General features: G+C 45.5%; 1 protein-coding gene across 1 annotated transcript in view; it reads left to right on the plus strand.

Annotated features, from left to right (window-relative positions):
* Positions 1-766: 766 nt before the first annotated feature.
* Positions 767-18,997, plus strand: part of dennd1b (DENN/MADD domain containing 1B) — a 289,189-nt gene continuing 270,958 nt past the window's right edge. Inside the window, 2 exon segments of the mRNA XM_055642397.1 lie at positions 767-842; positions 9,429-9,493. Coding sequence (XP_055498372.1) covers positions 826-842; positions 9,429-9,493 — 82 coding nt within the window. The 5' untranslated portion in view covers positions 767-825.

Consider the following 18,997-nt stretch of genomic DNA (forward strand, 5'->3'; position numbering starts at 1 on the left):
TCTGTCTCTCTGCCATTCTCCTTCTCTGTCAATCTCTCTGTCAACCCCTCCATCACTTTCTCGCTGTCTTTGCCCCTCCCTCTTGACTTCAGAGTGACTCCCTCTCTCCCTCCCTCCCTCAAGTCTTCACCCCATTGCTTGACTTGCTTACTCACCCTCATCCTTTCCGACACTTTCTCTCCAGCCCAGTAACTGATTCTTTCTCTGTCATCCTCTCCCCTCCCATCCCCTCACTCTCTCTATCTATCTCTCTCCTGCTCTCAGTTTCACTCTCTCCTCCTGTCGCTCTCCCAGTCTCTGCCTTTCTCTCTCTGTCTCTTGTTCTTTAACTCTGTCAGTCTGTCACCCTCTCTCCCCACCCCTCATTCTCTCTCCTGCTCTCAGTCTCTCACTCTCAGTCTCACTCTCTCCTAGTCTCTCAGTCTCTTACTCTCTGCCCTTTTCTCTCTCTGTCTCTTGTTCTTTAACACTGTCACTCTGTCACTCTCTCTCTCTCTCTACCCCAGTGAGTGAAACCTACTCTCTCTCCCTGGCCCCCAGTGAGTGACCCTCCACTCCCTGCCCCACACTCCCCGAGGGGAGGGTTCCCGCAGCCAGACAGTGCGAGTAGTGGGTGGGTGAGAGAGTGAGTGAGGCTGACGTTGCTGTCTCCTCCCAGCCAGCGCTCACTTCCTGGTCGGAGCCCAGTGTCCGGGGCGACGGAGCCGGGGCTGGGGAGCCGGGAGCCGGGGCTGGGGACAGCGGGGCAGCGCTGAGCCGGGGGCTGGGGGCTGGGTGCGGCACACACACACACGGGCGCAGGAGCCGCAGCGCCATGCCCTGACCATGGAGAGCAGACTGCGGTGAGTGTGGGGCTCCGGGGCTCCGGGGCGGGGGGGAGCCGCTGTCCCGCACCCGGGCCGCCCCTTGCAACAGGGACCGACCGCAGTCCCGCTGAAGAGCCGAGGCTTCAGGCCTGCGCTCTGTGCCAATCTAAACATCATCCAGACTGTGGGCTCCTCACCGCTGGCAAAAAGTCTCTGGGTTACCCTGCACCCGCTCTGGGTAACGCTGTGCCCTGGGTCACATTCTCAACATCACCAGGGGCATGGTGCTACCAGGAGTGCAGATGTACCTGTACATAGTTCCTTGGGTCTACCTTCACAGGTAGATAGGATGGACTCGGTACATTGGCCTGCACTAGGGTCTTGAGTGGAGATGTGTAGAAACAAGCGATTCAGCTGGTGGTCTACACAAAGTGTTGGAGTAACTCGGCATCTCTGGAGAACACGGGTAGTTGACATTTCAGGATGGGACCCTTCTTCAGACTGATTCAATTGAGTATGGAAATTGGGACGCACAAAGTGCAGAAGTAACTAAGTTGGGCCAGGCAGCATCTGTGGAGAAGTGTGTGGGAAGGAACTGCAGATGCTGGATAAAACCGAAGATGGACACAAAAAGCTGGAGTAACTCAGCGGGGCAGGCAGCAGCTCTGGAGAGAAGGAATGAGAGATGTTTCGGGGTTGAGACCCTTCTTCAGACTAGTCAGTGGAGAGCATGGATAGGTGACGTTTCAGAATTCTCTGGCAGTGGAGGCCAATTCACTGGGCGTTTTCAGGAGAGAGTTAGATTTAGTTCTTAGGGCTCACAGAATTAGGGGATATGGGGAAAAAGCAGGAACGGGGTACTGATTGTGGATGATCAGCCATGATCATATTGAATTGTGGTGCTGGCTCGAAGGGCCGAATGGCCTAATCCTGCACCTATTTTCAATGTTTCTGTTTCTAAAAGGGACCCTTCTGCAGACCGATTTCTCCCCCACAGTAGCCAGTCTTGAGACGGGTCCCGACCTATCCATGTTCTTCAGAAATGCAGCCTGACCCGATGAATCGCTTCACCACATTTCTTTGTAAACCATTATCTGCAGTTCCTTGTTTCTATATAGAAGTTGGGATGGTATGTTGGTGAAGCCGCGTTGGAGTATTGTGTTAAGTTTTAGTTGCCCTGCTACAGGAAGAATGTCAGTAAGTTGGAAAGAGTGCAGAGAAGATTTACGAGGATGTTGCCAGGACTTCAGGGCCGGAGCTATAGGGGGAGGTTGAGCAGGCTGGGACTATATTCCGTGAAGCGCAGGAGGATAGAGGTGCATAAGGCCATTAGGGGAGTAGATAGGGTGAATGCACAGTCTTTTACCTAGAGCTGGGGAGTAAAGAACCAGAGGATATAGGTTTAAGGTGAGAGGGGAAAGATTTTTTCAGAATCTGAGACTGATGGGCCTGTCCCATGATACGAGTTCACCCAAGAGCTCTCCCGAGTTAAAAGAAAAATCAAACTCGTGGTAAGCACGTGGAATGTACGTAAGACATCGTGGATGTCCCGTAGCGGCTCGTAATGTGACCGACAGGTACTTGGGAAACGCGGTCACTCTCGGGAAACTCTTGGACATTTTTCACAGTGTTGAAAAAACTTCACGAGTCACCGCGTTTCCCGAGTACCTGCCGCTAGCGTTACGAGCCGCTACGGGACATCCACGAGGTCTAAGGTCCCCGCTACGTACATACCACGAGTTTGATTTTTTTTTAAACTCGGACGAGCTCTTGGGTGAACTCGCATCGTGGGACAGGGGCTTTAGGCTACTTTTTCACATAGAGTTTATGGGTTTATGAAATGAGCTGCTAGAGGAGGTAGTTCAGGCAGGTACAATCACAACATTTAAAAACAGGTGCAGGGCTAAGATATTTAGAGGGGTATGGACCAAATGTAGGCAGGTGGGACTAGCTTGGATGGAGCACCTCGGTCGGCATGGACAGGTTGGGCTAAAGGTCCTGTTTCTGAATCGAGCAATATTATAAACAATTTTGTGTTTATACTACGACAGCTGTATAAGTCTTTGGTGAGACGACTCCTGCTGTACTGTGCATAGTTCAGGGTTCTCATCCACAGGAAGGATGTCAGAGTGCCTTTTGCTTAGCAGCACTCAACTTTCAGCATGCCATGAGGTTGGAAAGAGTGCAGAAGAGATTCACCGGGATGTTACCTGGGCTTGCGGGCTTGAGTTACAGGGAGAGGGTGCACAGGCTGGGACTTTATTTCTTTGGAGTGCAGGAGGCCAAGGGATGACCTTATTGAGGTGTGCAAGATCATGAGATGCATGGATAAAGTGAACGCTCATAGTCTTTCTCCCAGGGTAGTCGATTCATAAACTAGAGGGCACAGGCTTAATGTGAGAGGGGTGAGATTTAAAAGGGATCTCGGGGTCAACATTTTCACTCGGTGGGGTGGGTCAGTATCTGGAGTGAACTGCCAGAGACCGCTATGGAAGTAGATGCAATTATGACTTTCAAAATATTTGGACAGATACATGGATTAAAATGGTTTATAGAGATAAGGGCCTAGTGCAAGAAAATAGGGCCACCCAATATGCCAACTTGGTTGGCATAGACAAGATGGGCTGAAGGGACTGGTTCCTTGCAGTACAGCTCTGTGATTCTTGCCTAATTAATTGTAGGAAATAAATTGTGAAGTCCCCAAACTAATGGGATTACATTGGTGTGAAATGATAATGAAGCTGAAAGTCTTTACGAAGGAACCCAGTTCTCTGGTTAACAGCGGCATCTTGGAGCAGACTTGTACTTGCTCACCTTGTGGAAGCAATTTGTGATGGAATTGGATGGCTTTATTCAACACTGTTCACTAATCTCACAGCAGGGTCGAACCCTGAGAAGAAAGTGGTGTACCTCACTTGTCATCCTTGTGAGCTGCCAGAGGAGGTGGTTGAGGCAGGTTCAATAAAAACATTAAAAAAAGTTAGGCCTGGAACTTTTGATATCACTTTTTTGTTTCCAGTTGAAGTTTAGGGCAGGGTGGAAGTTAGTGGTGAAGTTACTGAAATCTTTTCCTGGTCTGAAGAAGGGTTTCAACCCAAAACCTCACCTATCTGTGTTCTCCTGAAATGCTGCTGAATGACTCCAGCACTCCTTGTCTTTGTATGTTAAAAAGTTGTGTGGATAGGATCATGGCCAGGAAAGGTTTAAAGGGTTGCGGGCCAAAAGCAGGCAAATTGGATGATCTTAGATGATGTATCTTGGACAAGTTGGACAGCAGGGATGAGCTGGGGCTTGTCTTCATGCTGTGGGAGTCTAATACTGCAGAAACATCAGGTGTAGGTGCAATGTATGCAAAAGGATCACGATTTATTGTAATGAGGAGGTAAATATTCAACCAGAATTCTGCTGTGTGATCTTAAAATATTGTGTATTTTGTGGTGGTTCTGAAATAAAACTAGATGTTAGACACAAGGATCTGCAGATGCTGGTTTACAGAGAAGCGCCCGAGTGCTGGAGTAACTCGGTGGGTCAGGCAGCATCTCTGGAGGACATGGATAGGTGGCGTTTCGTGTTGGGACTGCAGTAGTGGGCAGAACAGTTGGAAAAGAGAGATGGGGGCTGGGCAACACCTGGTGGATAGGTATTGCTTCTTTGTGGGTTGCACAAATTGACTGTCACTTGCCACTGTTTTTCTCGTGAAGTGAGGCCTCTTTACCCTTTTCAAACTCGGGCACCTTGAGCAGTATCAAAAAGTGAGATTGCATGATAGCAACATGCCACTGTTCACGTCTAAATTATTGGGGGAACTCCAGTGGCGTGTTGGTCGTCTCTTCCATGGTCCCTGCGATGGGAAAAGATGAAATGATGTTAGCAATTCCAAATGTTTTGCTTGGAAGCAATTGCAGAGTGAAGGAATAAAAAAAACATGAAGGAGACACCCCTATCTCTCCATTCCAGCTTTCACCCCACCACCCCCAACCCCAACCCCAACCTTCTAAAAGGGTCCCAACCCGAAACGCCATCTGTCCATTCCCTCCGCAGATGCTGCCTGACCACTTGAGCTCCTCCAGCACTTTGTGTTTTGCGCAGTATTTAGATGTCCCCATTGAAAGCTGAAGGGCCTCAGGGACAGAATGTTTCAGGAAAAGCAGTGATTGCTCCTGAAACGGGGACAAAAATGACATTTATTATCGCAGTGCATTTTTTAGTGTAGTTCTTGAAGAGAACTTGGCTTGCCTGAGGTAAATTATTAGCACATAACCTATTTAACTTAGCACAATGTCAGGTATATTTATTCACCTTTCTACGTATTAGATGGAGCCTACAGCTGGCCACCTGAATTATTTTCATATAGAGTCATAGTGCTACACAGTACAGAACACTACCTATGCCACTAAGACTTTAAGGTTTGTAGAATTTGGGTGCATTTGGGCGACATAGCAGTAGAGTTGCTGCTTTACAGCACCAGAGACCCAGGTTTGATCCTAACTACCGGTGCTGTCTGCAAGGAGTTTGCCAGTTCTCCCTGTGGCCATTCCCCGGTTTCCTCACTCATCCCAAAGACATGCAGGTTTGTAGGTTAATTGGCTTCTGTAAATTGCCCCTAGTGTGTAGGATAGAATAAGTGTGTGAGTGATCGCTGGTTGGTGGGCCGAGGGGCCTGTTTCCACGGTGTATCTCTAAACTAAACAAAACGACTGATCTGCAGCTCGGTTCCTGGTGCCACATTGAAGGAGGAGTCCCACAGCAAGGCAGGGCGAGTCAATGATCGATTGCCGCCATTTCTGGTTGCCGAATGAGGTCAACCTTATTTAATGTGGAGGAAGGCAGCTGTAGATAACTAGCTGTTTCCTCCATCCTTATCACACAGCGAGATGATTCTCGCGTAATCTTTTCTAGTGGCAAGGTTCAGGGGCAGGCTGTGTTTCTGCTTGTGACTGCCCTGGGAGCACAAGTGTGAACCTTAGGAGGTGCAAGGAACGGCAGACGCTGGTTTTACAAACAAAAAGACACAAACTGCTGTAGTAATGTCCCTCCCTACTGCAGTTAGTGTGAAGAAGGATCCTGATGCTAATTGAAACTTACCAAATAGTAAATGGCCTGGATAGAATGGATGAGGAGGGGATGTTTCCACTAATGGGAGAGCTTGGGAGCAGATGGCACAGCCTCGGAATATAAGGGCGAACCTGTAGAAAGGAGATGAAGAGGAATATCTTTAGTCAAGGGTGGTGAATCTGTGGAATTCACTGGCACAGATGGTGCGTTATTTTTAAGATGGAGATTGACACATTCTTGATTAGTACGGGTGCCAGATGTTATGGGGAGCAGGCAGGAGAATGGGGTTGGGAGGGAGAGATAGAACAGACTTGATTGAATGGTGGAGTAGACTATCGGCCGAATCCATCCTATCAACCTGGATAGGTGACAATTCGGGTCGGGACACATCTTCTTCACACATATTGTCTTGTGTAGGAAGCAACTGCAGATGCGGGTTTATACTGAAGATGGACACAAAATGCTGGAGTAACTCAGCGGGACAGGCAGCATCTCTGGAGAGAAGGAATGGGTAACGTTTCGGGTTGAGATCCTTCTTCAGACTGAAAGTCACGGGAAAGGGTCGATGATATTCCTTGTGCAATCTCTGATGTTGTGGAGGATTGCAATGTTCTCTTTACGTGAAGGAGTTAGGCTGGATGTGCCATTGATGCCCTGTATTGGTATTCAATGATATGGTCAACCACTTAGTATAGATTCTGGAGTCACAAGGAAGTACAGTTGCTGGCATCTTGACCAAAACACAAAGTGCTGGGGGAACTCAGCGCACCAGGCAGAATCCCTTTAGAAGGGAAGGTATGGTTGCTGCCTTACATCGCTAGAGACCTTGGATCGAGCCTGACCACGGGTCACGTCTGTACGGAGTTTGCACGTTCACCCCGTGACTGCTTGGGTTTTCTCCGGATGCTCCAGTTTCCTCCCACAGTCCAAAGACGTGCGGGTTTGTAGGTTAATTGGCTTCAGTAAAATTGTAAATTTTCCCAGTGTGTAGGATATTACTAGTGGACGGGTTGATCGATAGTTGGCATCCGCACCGTGTCTCTCAAGTTTTGCGTCTAAAATCTGTGGCTGGAAATGGATGTTTCAGGTGATGTTTCAGGTTGGGACCCTTCCTCAGAATGACTAAAGATGTTTTGTGTCAGGACCCTTTTTCAGACTGGCTCTGTCCTCCAACACGTTACTTAGTATAGATTGTATCTCCATTTGATATCCACTTTGGAAATAATTGAAGGGATCCAAATTTAGCAGACTGTCTGATTATACAGAATGTAGTATTGCCTCCAGACTCTAGTTTAATGACTAGCATACATATGAATGTCCAAATTCCACCCATGTGGCATCAAGGGCAGATAGTAGATTATTCATCTGAATCCTGCATCTCATAATATCCATCGGTCTGTTTATTGCCAGGTATCCTACCCCCAGTAATGAGACTTCATTACATCCAATTCTCAATACAAGAGTTTATTTTTAGTGTATGAGGCAAGGTGTCAACCCAAAACGCCACCCATTCCTTCTCTCCAGAGATGCTGCCTGTCCTGCTGAGTTACTCCAGCATTTTGTGTCTATCTTCTTCAGTCTGAAGAAGGGTTTCGGCCCGAAACGTTACCTATTTCCTTCGCTCCATAGATGCTGCTGCACCCGCTGAGTTTCTCCAGCATTTTTGTGTACTTTCGATTTTCCAGCATCTGCAGTTCGTTCTTGAACACTTGCCAAGTGTGGTCTTGCCCCCTTTTCATTTTTCCTGATTTCTCCCCCCCACCTCTACTCCATCGATCTTAAGAAGGGTCCCGACCCAAAATGTAGTTAATACATTACCTCCACCGATGCCGCTGTCAATCTGAGGAAGGATCCCGACCAGAAACGTCAACTATCCATGTTCTCCAGAGATGCTGCCTGACCCGCTGAGTTCCTCCAGCACTTTGTGTCTTTTTTATAATAACCCTGGGGGGCTTGGGTGGGACAGGGGGTTTGGAGAAAGCAGCTCACCTTTTTGGGTGCAGTTGGGATGGTTTATAAAGGCCGTGTCCATGTTCCATTTATAAATGCAATTGAAACATTGTTTTATTAACGAAACAGTTATATTCGTGGTATGAGGGCAGGGTTTAGTGGTTTTAAGGGATACCAAGAATGATGAGGTTTGAATGAAAAGTTAGTATGTAAAATAATGAGAAATGTATGTAAAATGTCCTCGGGTGGAATTATCTAACACTAGAAGACATGGCTACAAGGTGAGAGGGGCAAAATTGAATGGAAATATGGGGGTAAATTATTTTTTTTGCGCAGAGGGCAGTGGGTGCCTGGACTGCATTACCAGGAGTGGTGGTGGAGGCCGATACGATAGTGATATTCAAGGTTTTTGGATAGGTACATGGATATGCAGGGAATGGAGGGATGTGGACAGGGCAGATGAGAGCGTTTAACTTGGCATCATGCTCAGCACAGATATTGTGGGCCGAAGGGCCTGTTCCTATGCTGCACTGTTCTGTATTCTTAAACGACTGGCATTCTTTGATCATGATGATCTATCTTCTTCATTTATCATTATGATCAGCTTAGCTTGAGTGGGTGCTTGGAACACACTGCCAGGGGTTGTGGTGGAGACAGATACTGTAGCGGTGTTTCAGCTTTTTTTTAGAATAATACAGGGAGTGGGGGGGGGATTATTTGGGGTGGGATCCGTTTAACTTGGGGTTGTGGAGAAAGGTCCATTCCTTTTTGGGTGCAGTTCAAAGTTTTATAAAGGCCGTGTGCATGTTCCATTTATAAATGCAATTGAAATATTTTTAATTAACTGGACAGTTAATCTGTTTATGAGGGTGGGGTTTAGTGGTTTTAAGGGATAGCCCAGAATGATTCGATTTGTCTGAAAAGTGAGTATGTAAAATAATGAAAATGTAGGTAAAATGTCCTCGGGTGGAATTATCAAACACTAGATTGATCTAGTAATTATTTGGGGCAAAGTTAAATGGAAATTTGTAAATGTTTTTTTTAGCTGCACAGATTGCAGTGGGTACCTGGACTAGCATTCCCAGGAGTGGTGGTGAGGCCGATACGATAGTGATATTCGAGGTTTTTGGATAGGTACATGGATATGCAGGGAATGGAGGGATGTGGACAGGGCAGATGAGAGCGTTTAACTTGGCATCATGCTCAGCACAGACATTGTGGGCCGAAGGGCCTGTTCCTATGCTGCACTGTTCTGTATTCTTAAATGACTGGCATTCTTTGATCATGATGATCTATCATCATCATCTATCATCATGATCAGCTTAGCTTGAGTGGGTGCTTGGAACACACTGCCAGGGGTTGTGGTGGAGACAGATACTGTAGCGGTGTTTCAGCGACTTCATAGATGGGATGCAGGGAGTGGGGGAGGTACGGATTATTACTGGGCAGAGGAGATCCGTTTAACTTAGACATTGTGTGTCGAAGGGTCCATTCCTGCGCTGTCCTGTTCAAAGTTCAATGGTATTCTTGCTTGGAATTTTGATCTTGTTACATTTTCATATTTCTAATTTGCTGGACAAATCTGTTTTACTCGTGGAATTTCTTCTTCATTTACAGAGAGAGCCCAGAAAGGACTTTCGATCTTGTCTTCAAGGTGACTTGCCCGACTTCTGAAAATGAAGGTAACGTGTGCCTTGATCATTGAGATTTTCAAATATTGATTGACCTAGTAATTAGTCTGCCATTGGCAGTCAAATTCTTTGTGCTCTGTTTGGTTTAGCTGAGTTGATTTCTTACTGAAATAGCCCTCCTTTTCCAGGTGAAACATATCCTGGGAGTGTGACTGTGGTGAAAGTTGTTTAATTGCCATGAGATTGGGTTCCTTTTCAATACAGAAGTTGACGTTGTTTTAGTTTAGTTTATTGCCATGTGTACCATGGTTGTGCACTAACCAGCCAGTGGAAACGCTGTACATGATTACAATCAACTACAGGATAACTTTCATTAAAGTCCGATCAAAGATAATTCAAGGCCTCCAATGAGGTAGATAGTAGCTCAGGACCGCTCTCTAGTTGGTGAGTGGATGGTTCAGTTGCCTGATAACAGCTGGGAAGAAACTGTCCCTGAACCTGGAGGTGTAGCTCTTGCTTGATGGGAGAGGGGAGGAGAAGGTGGCAGGGTTGAGAATGGTCCGTGGTTTGCCAAGGCAGCATTGTATGTAGATGGAGTCAATAGAAGGGAGTGGGTTTGCCAGATAGTCTGGGCTGCTTCCACAACCTAGACCTTCATGCAAACTGATCTCCCTGCCAGCCCACTTGTCCAGATGTTGAAAGATAGTTTCAGATTTTACAGTTGCGTATTGACAGTAATATCACTGATGATTTTTTTTCTGAAAGGGATTGGATTTAACACCGAATGTAAAAAGCAGTTCTGGTCACCCAGCTCCAGGAAGGATGTCATTAAGTTGGAAAGAGTGCAGAAGATATTCACCAGGATGTAACCTGGGCTTGAGTTATAGGGAGTGGTTTGATGGGCTGTGAATTTGTGTACTTGGAGCATAGGAGACTTTGAGGGGTGACCTTTTTAAGGGGTACAAGATCTTGAGAGGTTTGGATAAAGTGAACGCTCATAGTCTTTTTCCCCGGGTAGAGGATTCTAAAACTAGGGGGCTCAGAAATTCAAGAGGGATCTCGAGTGTGTACCTCAAACTGCTTTCCTGTTCTGGGGTGGAGCAATTAAAAGCAAGTGCTGCATTTTGCAGCAAGATTGATGCAATGATATGAAGAGGTGACTGATAAGATAGGTGTAGATATTCAACGAGTGGGGAGTTTTTAAAATACACGTTTGATAGCAACGCACACAGGAGATGATGAAAATGTAGATTAATATATACATTGAAGAGAAACTAATTAAATAGCGATTGAAAGACATCAAATTGAGCGGGATTTGAGGAAAGCTTATCAGATTGATCAGTTTTGGTTCAATTTAATTTATTATTACTGTTACGTGTTCCGTGGAACATTGAAAAGCTTTTTTTATTGCATGCTATTCAGTCAGCTAAAGACTATACAAGATTGCAATCAAGCCGTCCACAGAGTACAGACACAGGATAAAGGGTAGAACATTAAGTGCAAGATAAAGTCCAACTAAAAATAATTCAAAGGTCTCCAATGAAGTAAATGCGATGGGATCTCTCTCTACTTGGTGATAGGATGGTTCAGTTGCCTGATAACAGCTGGGAAGAAACAGTCCCTGAGTCTGCAATAACGTGCTGGTAGATTCCTTGAAGAACAGGGATCACAAAGCAAAATGGTTATAGATCAGATACATTGACCAGATTCTGCTGCTTAAATGGAAAAGAACCGTTCAATCTGGAGCATCTCTGCTTCTTCCCCTGAGCAAAACTCAAAAGTGCTGGAGGGACTCAGCGGGCCATGCAGCATCTGTGGAGGCAATGGACAAGCGACATTTTGGGTTAGGAACTCTTTTTCAGAAGCATTGCCTGTCCATCCCTTCCACAGATGCTGCCTGACCCGCTGAGTTCTTCCAGCTGTTTATGTTTTGCTCGAGATTCTAGCGTCCGCAGTTCCTTGTTCTAATAATAGTGATACAGAACGGAAACAAGCCCTTCAGCCCCACTCTCCCATGCCAACAAGATGACCCATCTACAGGGTTCCCACTTGCCTGTTTGACCCATATCCCTCTAAACCTCTCCTATCTATGTGCCCAAGTGTCTTTTAAATGCTGTTATAGTACCTGCTGATCTATCTCCTCTGGAAGCTTGTTCCATATGCACCCCATGTGAAAAAGTTGCCCCTCAGATTTCTATTAAATCTTTCCCCTCTCATCTATGTCCTCTTGTTCTTCATTCCCCTCTTCTGGGCAAAAGACTGTGTGCATACACCCCATCTATTCCCCTCACGATCTTATACACCTCTGTAAGATCACCTCTCAATCTCCCGCACTCCTTATGTCTCCATCTTGTTCCCTTGCTGTGTAGAGGTAACCCTCGGGTTATGGGTTAAGGTCACAGTTCAGAAATTCACAAATCACCACCAAAAAATCTCAGCAATGGGTTCATGTGACAATAAACTAAACTGAATTAAACTGATCTAAACCAAAGCGAAAAAGGTCAATAAATATATATTTTTTCAACTTAGCCGTCTATACATGACAGAAATTTGCGATATGGTCTGTTTCATGGGGACTCAAGGTCCCAAACGTTGGGGATCTCCCCTTAATGTTAATCTAGTCTCTTTAATTAAGACATTGTCACATTCAGCGGAAAGACAATACTTGTGTACGATGAGCGGACAGCTAGATAATGGGAAGTCAATTTTAAGAACAGAGTAAACGAAAGAAATAATGCTTTTGTGCATTTTCTGTTGCCAAAGTTTGAAATGACTCAATGACAGTGTGGAAGTGAGAAACTCTGGGGAATGCTTTTAGTTTTCACTTCCTTGAAATGTTCAGTTATTGTCCCCAATTTTTTTTTACTCAATGGAAGGAAAATTGTGGAAGCATTTACTCTGGCTTTTGCAGTTTCTGTGACCTAATCTGGTCATGAGGTAGAATGGAGTCACAGAGCTACCCTGGATGGGAATAGGCCCTTTGGCCCACATTGTCCATGCTGACCAAGTTGGCATACCAGGCCAGTCCCATTTGCCTGCATTTGGCCCATATCCCTCTAAACCCATCCTATTCATATTTCTGCCTAAAAAAAGACAAAATGTTGAAGTACTCAGTGGGTCAGGCAGCATCTCTGAACAACATGGATAGTAGACAATTCAGGTCGGGACCCTTCAGACTATCTGTTGTGTATATATATCTTCCAAATGTCTTTTCAAAGTCATTTATTGTATGAGCTTCCATAACTTCCCCTGTTCACTTATTCTAGATACGGACTACACTCTGTTAAAAGGTTGCTCCTGGGGTCCCTCGGGGAATAGTATATGATCACTTGAATTGTTGAACTCTCAGACGGACAACTGGGGGCGTCTGTAGAAATAAATAACTACAGGCGCTAGGTATATAAATAAACACACAAAGCTCCGGAGAAGGGACCCAACCTGAAACGTCACCTATCCATGTTCTCCAGAGATGCTGCCTCACCCGCTGAATTACTCCAGCACTCTGTGTCTTTATCTTTACTGGGAACATCTTTGGATGGTTTACTGGTTGGCTTTGGAGGAAGGATGGAAAGATTTGGCTGCACGGAACTGCCATTCTGTGATGCATTTGGTTAGTCATGAATTCATAAGTCAGAGGAGCAGAATTAGGCCATTCTGCCCATCGAGTCTACTGCACCATTCATTAATTGCTGATCTACCTTTCCCTCTTAACCGCATTCTCCTGCCTTCCCCCCCCCCCCCCCCCCCCCCATAACATTTGATGCACTTACTAATCTAGAATCTCTCAATCTCCACTTTAAAAATACCCAAATGATTTGGCTTCCTCTGCCATCTGTGGCAATGAACTCCATAGATTTACCTCCTTCTCCTTTCATCTCCTGAAGCAATTCCTCCTCATCTCCTTTCTAAAAATACATCTTTTTATTCTGAGGCTATGCCCTTTGGTCCTAGATTCTTCCACTAGTGTAAACATCCTCTCTGCTTCCACTCTATCCAGGCCTTTCACTATTTGGTAGGTTTCAATGAGGTCTTCCCTCATCCTTTTAAACTCCAGCGAGCACAGGGCCAGTGGCATCAAACGCCTATCTTACGTTAATCCAATCATCCCTTGAATCGTTCATGTAAACCTCTTAACCCTCTCCAGTGCCAGCACATCCCTCCTCAGCTATGGGGCCCATGTGGTTGCTCAAGAAACACTGCATTCATGTGGCCTTGTCTGGATGTGTTGAGGAACTGGACAGCACTGGGCCTCTACTCGTTGGAGTTTAGAAGGTTGAGGGGGGATGTGCTTGAAACCTACAGAATAATGAAAGGCATAGATAGAGTGGAAAGGATGTTTCCACTGGTGGGAGAGGTTCGGACCAGAGGTCATAGCCTCAGAATTAAAGGGCACTCTTTTAGAAAGGAGGTGAGGAGGAACTTCTTTAGTCAGAGGGTAGTTAATCTGTGGAACTCATTGCCACAGAGGGTTATGGAGGCCAAGTCAGTGGATATTTTTAAGACGATTGACAGATTCTTGATCAGTACGGGTGTCAGGGGTTATAGGAGAATGGGGTTATGAGGGAGATAGATCGGACATGATTGAATGGTAGAGTAGGATCGATGGGACGAACAGCCTAATTCTACACCTACAACTTGTGAGCTTAGTTAGCTGCATCCCCTATCCACAACTTTCCCCGTGTTTTCAAAATTTGCACCTCTGAGATTTAAAGTTTACCAAGAATGTTAAAAGATGAAAATCCCTTACATGTGCGGACTTGAGTCCAGCACTGGGAAACACATCAACAAGTTGACGATGGGTGTGTCTGAAGCAATTCTTTCAGCAGTCTGTAATGAGTTGATTTCTGGCCTTGTTTGGCTGGGTTACGATCCCAGTTGGTGAATGGTCACCATTGCAAAGAAGACTCTGTTACTGCAGTTGCATCCTGATTATTAAAGTGATGTTACTCATTAAAAAAATACACTGTATTTTTTTCTCAAATTCATAGCAGGAGACTAGATCATATTACGTTGAAACTTTTAACCTCTCATAATCTCCCTAGTGCTCCGAACAACATATTAGTTTAGAAATGTGTAGGAAGGAACTGCAGATGCTGGTTTAAACTGAAGTTCGACATAAAAAGCTGGAGTAACTCAGCTGGTCAAGCAGCATCTCTGGCGAAAAGGAATAGGTGACATTTCAGGTCGAGACCTTTCTTCTGAAGAGGGGATTCAACCTGAAATGTCACCTATTCCTTTTCTCCAGTGATGCTGTCTGACCACCTGAGGTACTGGGGATTTTTGTGTCTATATTAATTCAGAATTTTGGGTGTGCTTTTTCATCAGAAGTGGCAGCTCTGTTTTTTCTTTTTTGTTGTTGTTTTCTTTTGTCTGTTTTCATTTAGTTTATTAGGTTGTGTAAGGGGGGGGGGGGAGGGGGGGTAGAAACATGGTTTTAGTCTCTTCCTTCGGGGGGGGGTGCGACTTTTTCTTGTCGTGTCCCCTGTCTCCGTCTCTGTCTGCGCTGAGGCCTAATGGCGGAGCTGGTGGCATTGGGGCTGTGGTGATGTTCCAGTGGTGGCAGCGGCCCAACTTGGATTTGTGGCGGCGTTCCGGCAGTGGCGGCAGCGCGGCTTCGGGGCTGTGGCGGCGTTCCGGCGGCGGAGGCGTCCCGACTTTGGAGGCTCGGCCGCGGGCCCTGTGGACGACATCGTCGGGAGCTCGCAGGTCCCAGGTTGGTGACCTGTTTTTCCGGAACTCCCGCAGTAACAGCTTCGTCCCCGCTGGACTGGAGGGCGGAGCTTCGGTAGCTTCGACCGCCCCGGACCACGGAGTTTGAACCAGCCCGTTCACGGAGCTGGATTCAGCCGCGGGACTGACTTGCTTGCTATCGCCCGGCGGGGTCACAACATCGGAGGCCTGGATCGCCTCAGCGCAGAGGGAGAACAAGGAGGGAAGAGACAAAACTTTAAGACTTTTGCCTTCCATCACAGTGAGGAGGTGCCTGGTGAACTCACTGTGGTGGATGGTAAATTTGTGTTTATTGTGTGTTTTTGTTATTTTTATTATATGTTTGACTGCAGGCACGAAATTTCGTTCAGACCGAAAGGTCTGAATGACAATAAAGGTCATTCTGATTCTGATTCTGATTATGAGCAATCCAGTGTTTTGAAGTCAGCTTTTAATTATTTTTATCCCCTGACAATTTTGTGCTTATATTTTAAGTGTTTCGGTTATCAGAATTTTGTTTTTGCTTGTATGGAACATAGTCATGCTACTTTCTTTACGAGTCAGTATCTGGAACTTTGTTTTGTGTAACTAAATCATTGTTGAAGCTAGGAGATGCTGGTGGATAAAGGAGAATTACATTAGTCACAGCATGATGTTTCGGTGATTTTACAATTGTCCTCAAAGATAATCGAAAGAGAGACGGAGTAGTGAGCCTATAGAAATGAAGAAATGTAAAGTGCTGGAGCCCTGAGAATCGGTCTTGATCTAGACATGGTCGCTGTGGAAGGTGCACAAAGATCTTGAAGCAGTTTATTTAGAGCTTGCACATGAGACAAGCAAGGTCAGGGCACAATGCTTGTCCTGGGTAAAAAAAATAAACATTGTTTGATGCTTAGAGTTGACATATTTATTGCTCCGATGTTATCCAAAAGTATGCAACAGCATATTTGGATAAGTTGCAGAGTCACACAACACTGAAACAGGCACTTCGGCCCAACTCATCAATGCCAACCAAGATGCCCCATCTACACTTGTCCCACCTGCCGCATTGGGCCCATATCCCTCTCAACTTTTTCTATCCATGTATGCACTATCCAAATGCCTTTAAAATTCTGTTATAGTGTCTGCCTCAACGACCTCCCCTGGCAGCTCATTCCATATACCCACCACCCTCTGTGTTGGAAAAATGTTGCTGCTCAGGCTACTGTTCAAATTATTTGTGCGGCAGGGTGGTGCAGCGGTAGCTCTGCTGCTTCACAGCGCCGCAGTCCTGGGTGCTGACGTTGCGGAGTTTGCACCTTCTCCATGTGACTGCGTGTTTTCTCCGGGTGCTCCAGTTTCCTCCCACATCCCGAATACATGCAGCTTTGGAGGTGAATTGGCCTCTGTAAATCACCCCTAGTATGTAGGATGTGAAAGTAGGAAAACGTAGAACTAGTGTACGGGTGATCGATAGTCGGTGTGGACTCAGTGGATCGAGGAGCCTGTCTCCACACTGTATCTCTAAACTAAACTAAATCTTTACCCTCTCACCTTAAACCGATACCTCTGGTTTTTTTATTCCCCTACCGTGGGTAGAAGACTCTGTGCATTGCCCCAATCTATACCCATTATAATTTTATACACCTCTATCAGATTTCTCCTCAGCCTCCTGCACTCCAAGGAATACAGTCCTAGTCTGCCCAACCTCTCCTTATAATGCAGACCCTTGAGTCCTGGCAACATCCTCATCAACCTTCCCTACACTCTTTCTAGCTTAATGGAGTGTGGAAGATTGAAATGTGGAGCAATATAAAATGTTGTGGAAGCAGCTTTAAATGTACTGTTGGAAAATGTCCCCTCTTGTGGTATTCAACTTTTAATCCTTGATGGGCCCCGTTCCAACAAGACATCATCCATATCTAGGGCACAAAGTGCTGGAGTAATTCAGCTGGTCAAGCAATATATCTTGAGTACTTGGATAGGCGATAAATCATGTTGGGACTGAAGAAGGGTCCCGACCCAAAATGTCATATAGAAACATAGAAAATAGGTGCAGGTGGAGGCCATTTGGCCCTTTGAGCCAGCACCACCATTCATTGTGATCATGGCTGATCATCCACAATCAGTAACCCGTGCCTGCCTTCTCCCATAACCCTTGATTCCGCTAGCCCCAGAGCTCTATCTAACTCTCTTTTTAATTCATCCAGTGAATTGCCTCTACTGCCTTATGTGGCAGAGAATTCCACAAATTCACAACTCTCTGGGTGAAAATGTTTTTTTCTCAACTCAGTTTTAAATGGCCACCCCTTTATTCTTAGACTGTGCCCCCCTAGTTCTGGACTATTTGGGAAACATTGGGAATATTTTTCCTGACCTAGCTTGCCCAGTCCTTTTATAATTTTATATGTTTCTATAAGATACCCTCTCCCTTCTAAATTCCAGTGAATAGTAACCCAATCTTTCCATTCTTTCTCATATGACAGTCCCACCATCCTGGGGATTAACCTCGTGAATCTACGCTGCACTACCTCAATAGCAAGGATGTTCTTCCTCAAATTAGGGACCAAAACTGCACACAATATCACAGATGTAGTCTCACCAGGGCCCTGTACAACTGCAGAAGGACCTCTTTACTCCTATACTCAAATCCTCTTGTTATGAAGGCCAACATGCCATTAGCTTTCTTCACTGCTTGCTGTACCTGCATGTTTACTTTCAGTGACTGGTATACAAGGCCACCCAGGTCTCGTTGCACTTCCCTTTTTCCTAATCTGACATCGTTGAGATAATAATCTGCCTCCTTGTTCTTTCCGAGTGGCACACTTTATGTGCAATGTGACGAATAAAACTGATTGATTGAGTGATTGATTGACCTCACATTTATCTACGTTATACTGCATCTGCCATTCATCTGCCCATTTACTCAACCTGTCCAAGTCACCCTGCAACCTCCTAGCATCCTCTTCATAGTTCACACTGCCACCCAGCTTTGTGTCTTCTGCAAATTTGCTTCTGTTACTTTTAATTCCATCATCTAAATCATTAATATATATTGTAAATAGTTGCGATCCCAGCACTGAGCCTTGCGGCACTCCACTCGCCATTGCCTGCCATTCTGACAGGGACCCATTTATTCCTACTCTTTGTTTACTGTCTGCCAACCAATTCTCTATACATGTCAATACCCTACCCCCAATACCATGTGCTCCAATTTTGCCCACTAATCTCCTATGTCTCTCCTGAAAGTCCAGGTACACTACATCCACTGGCTCTACTTCATCCATTTTACTTGTCACATCCTCAAAAAATTCCAGATTAGTTAATCAAAATTTCCCTTTCATAAATCCATGGACCAATCTTTTTACTGCTATCCAAATGCACCGTTATTAATTCTTTAATAATTGACACCAGCAGCTTCGCCACCACCGATGTCAGGCAAACTAGTCTATAATAGTAAGATTAAACGAGAACTTACCAGTTCGAAGTTTGATCGGTAATTTATGAGGAGTTACGATGAGGGATTACGTGAAGAACCCGTCCAGCACGCATGCGCGACATACTTCAAAGCAGCGGTGTGGAATCACAGAAGACACAATAATTGAAATAAACTTAGTAAAGAAAAGGAGAACTAAGATATCAGTTGATCTCTATAATTGAGGGTGGGAGCGGAGGGCACGTAATCCCTCATCGTAACTCCTCATAAAATGCAGATCAAACTTCGAACTGGTAAGCACATTTAATCTTACTATTTTACTTCGGAGTCACGTGAGTGACTACGTGAAGATTTTAAAGCTCTGTGATTTCAAACCGTGTAACAATTCATACTTCACTCGCTGCCAAAGTCATTCGAGGGAGGAAGTATGT

Source organism: Leucoraja erinacea, chromosome 10 (genome assembly GCF_028641065.1).
Source record: "Leucoraja erinacea ecotype New England chromosome 10, Leri_hhj_1, whole genome shotgun sequence".
NCBI classification, from domain to species: Eukaryota; Metazoa; Chordata; class Chondrichthyes; order Rajiformes; family Rajidae; genus Leucoraja; species Leucoraja erinaceus.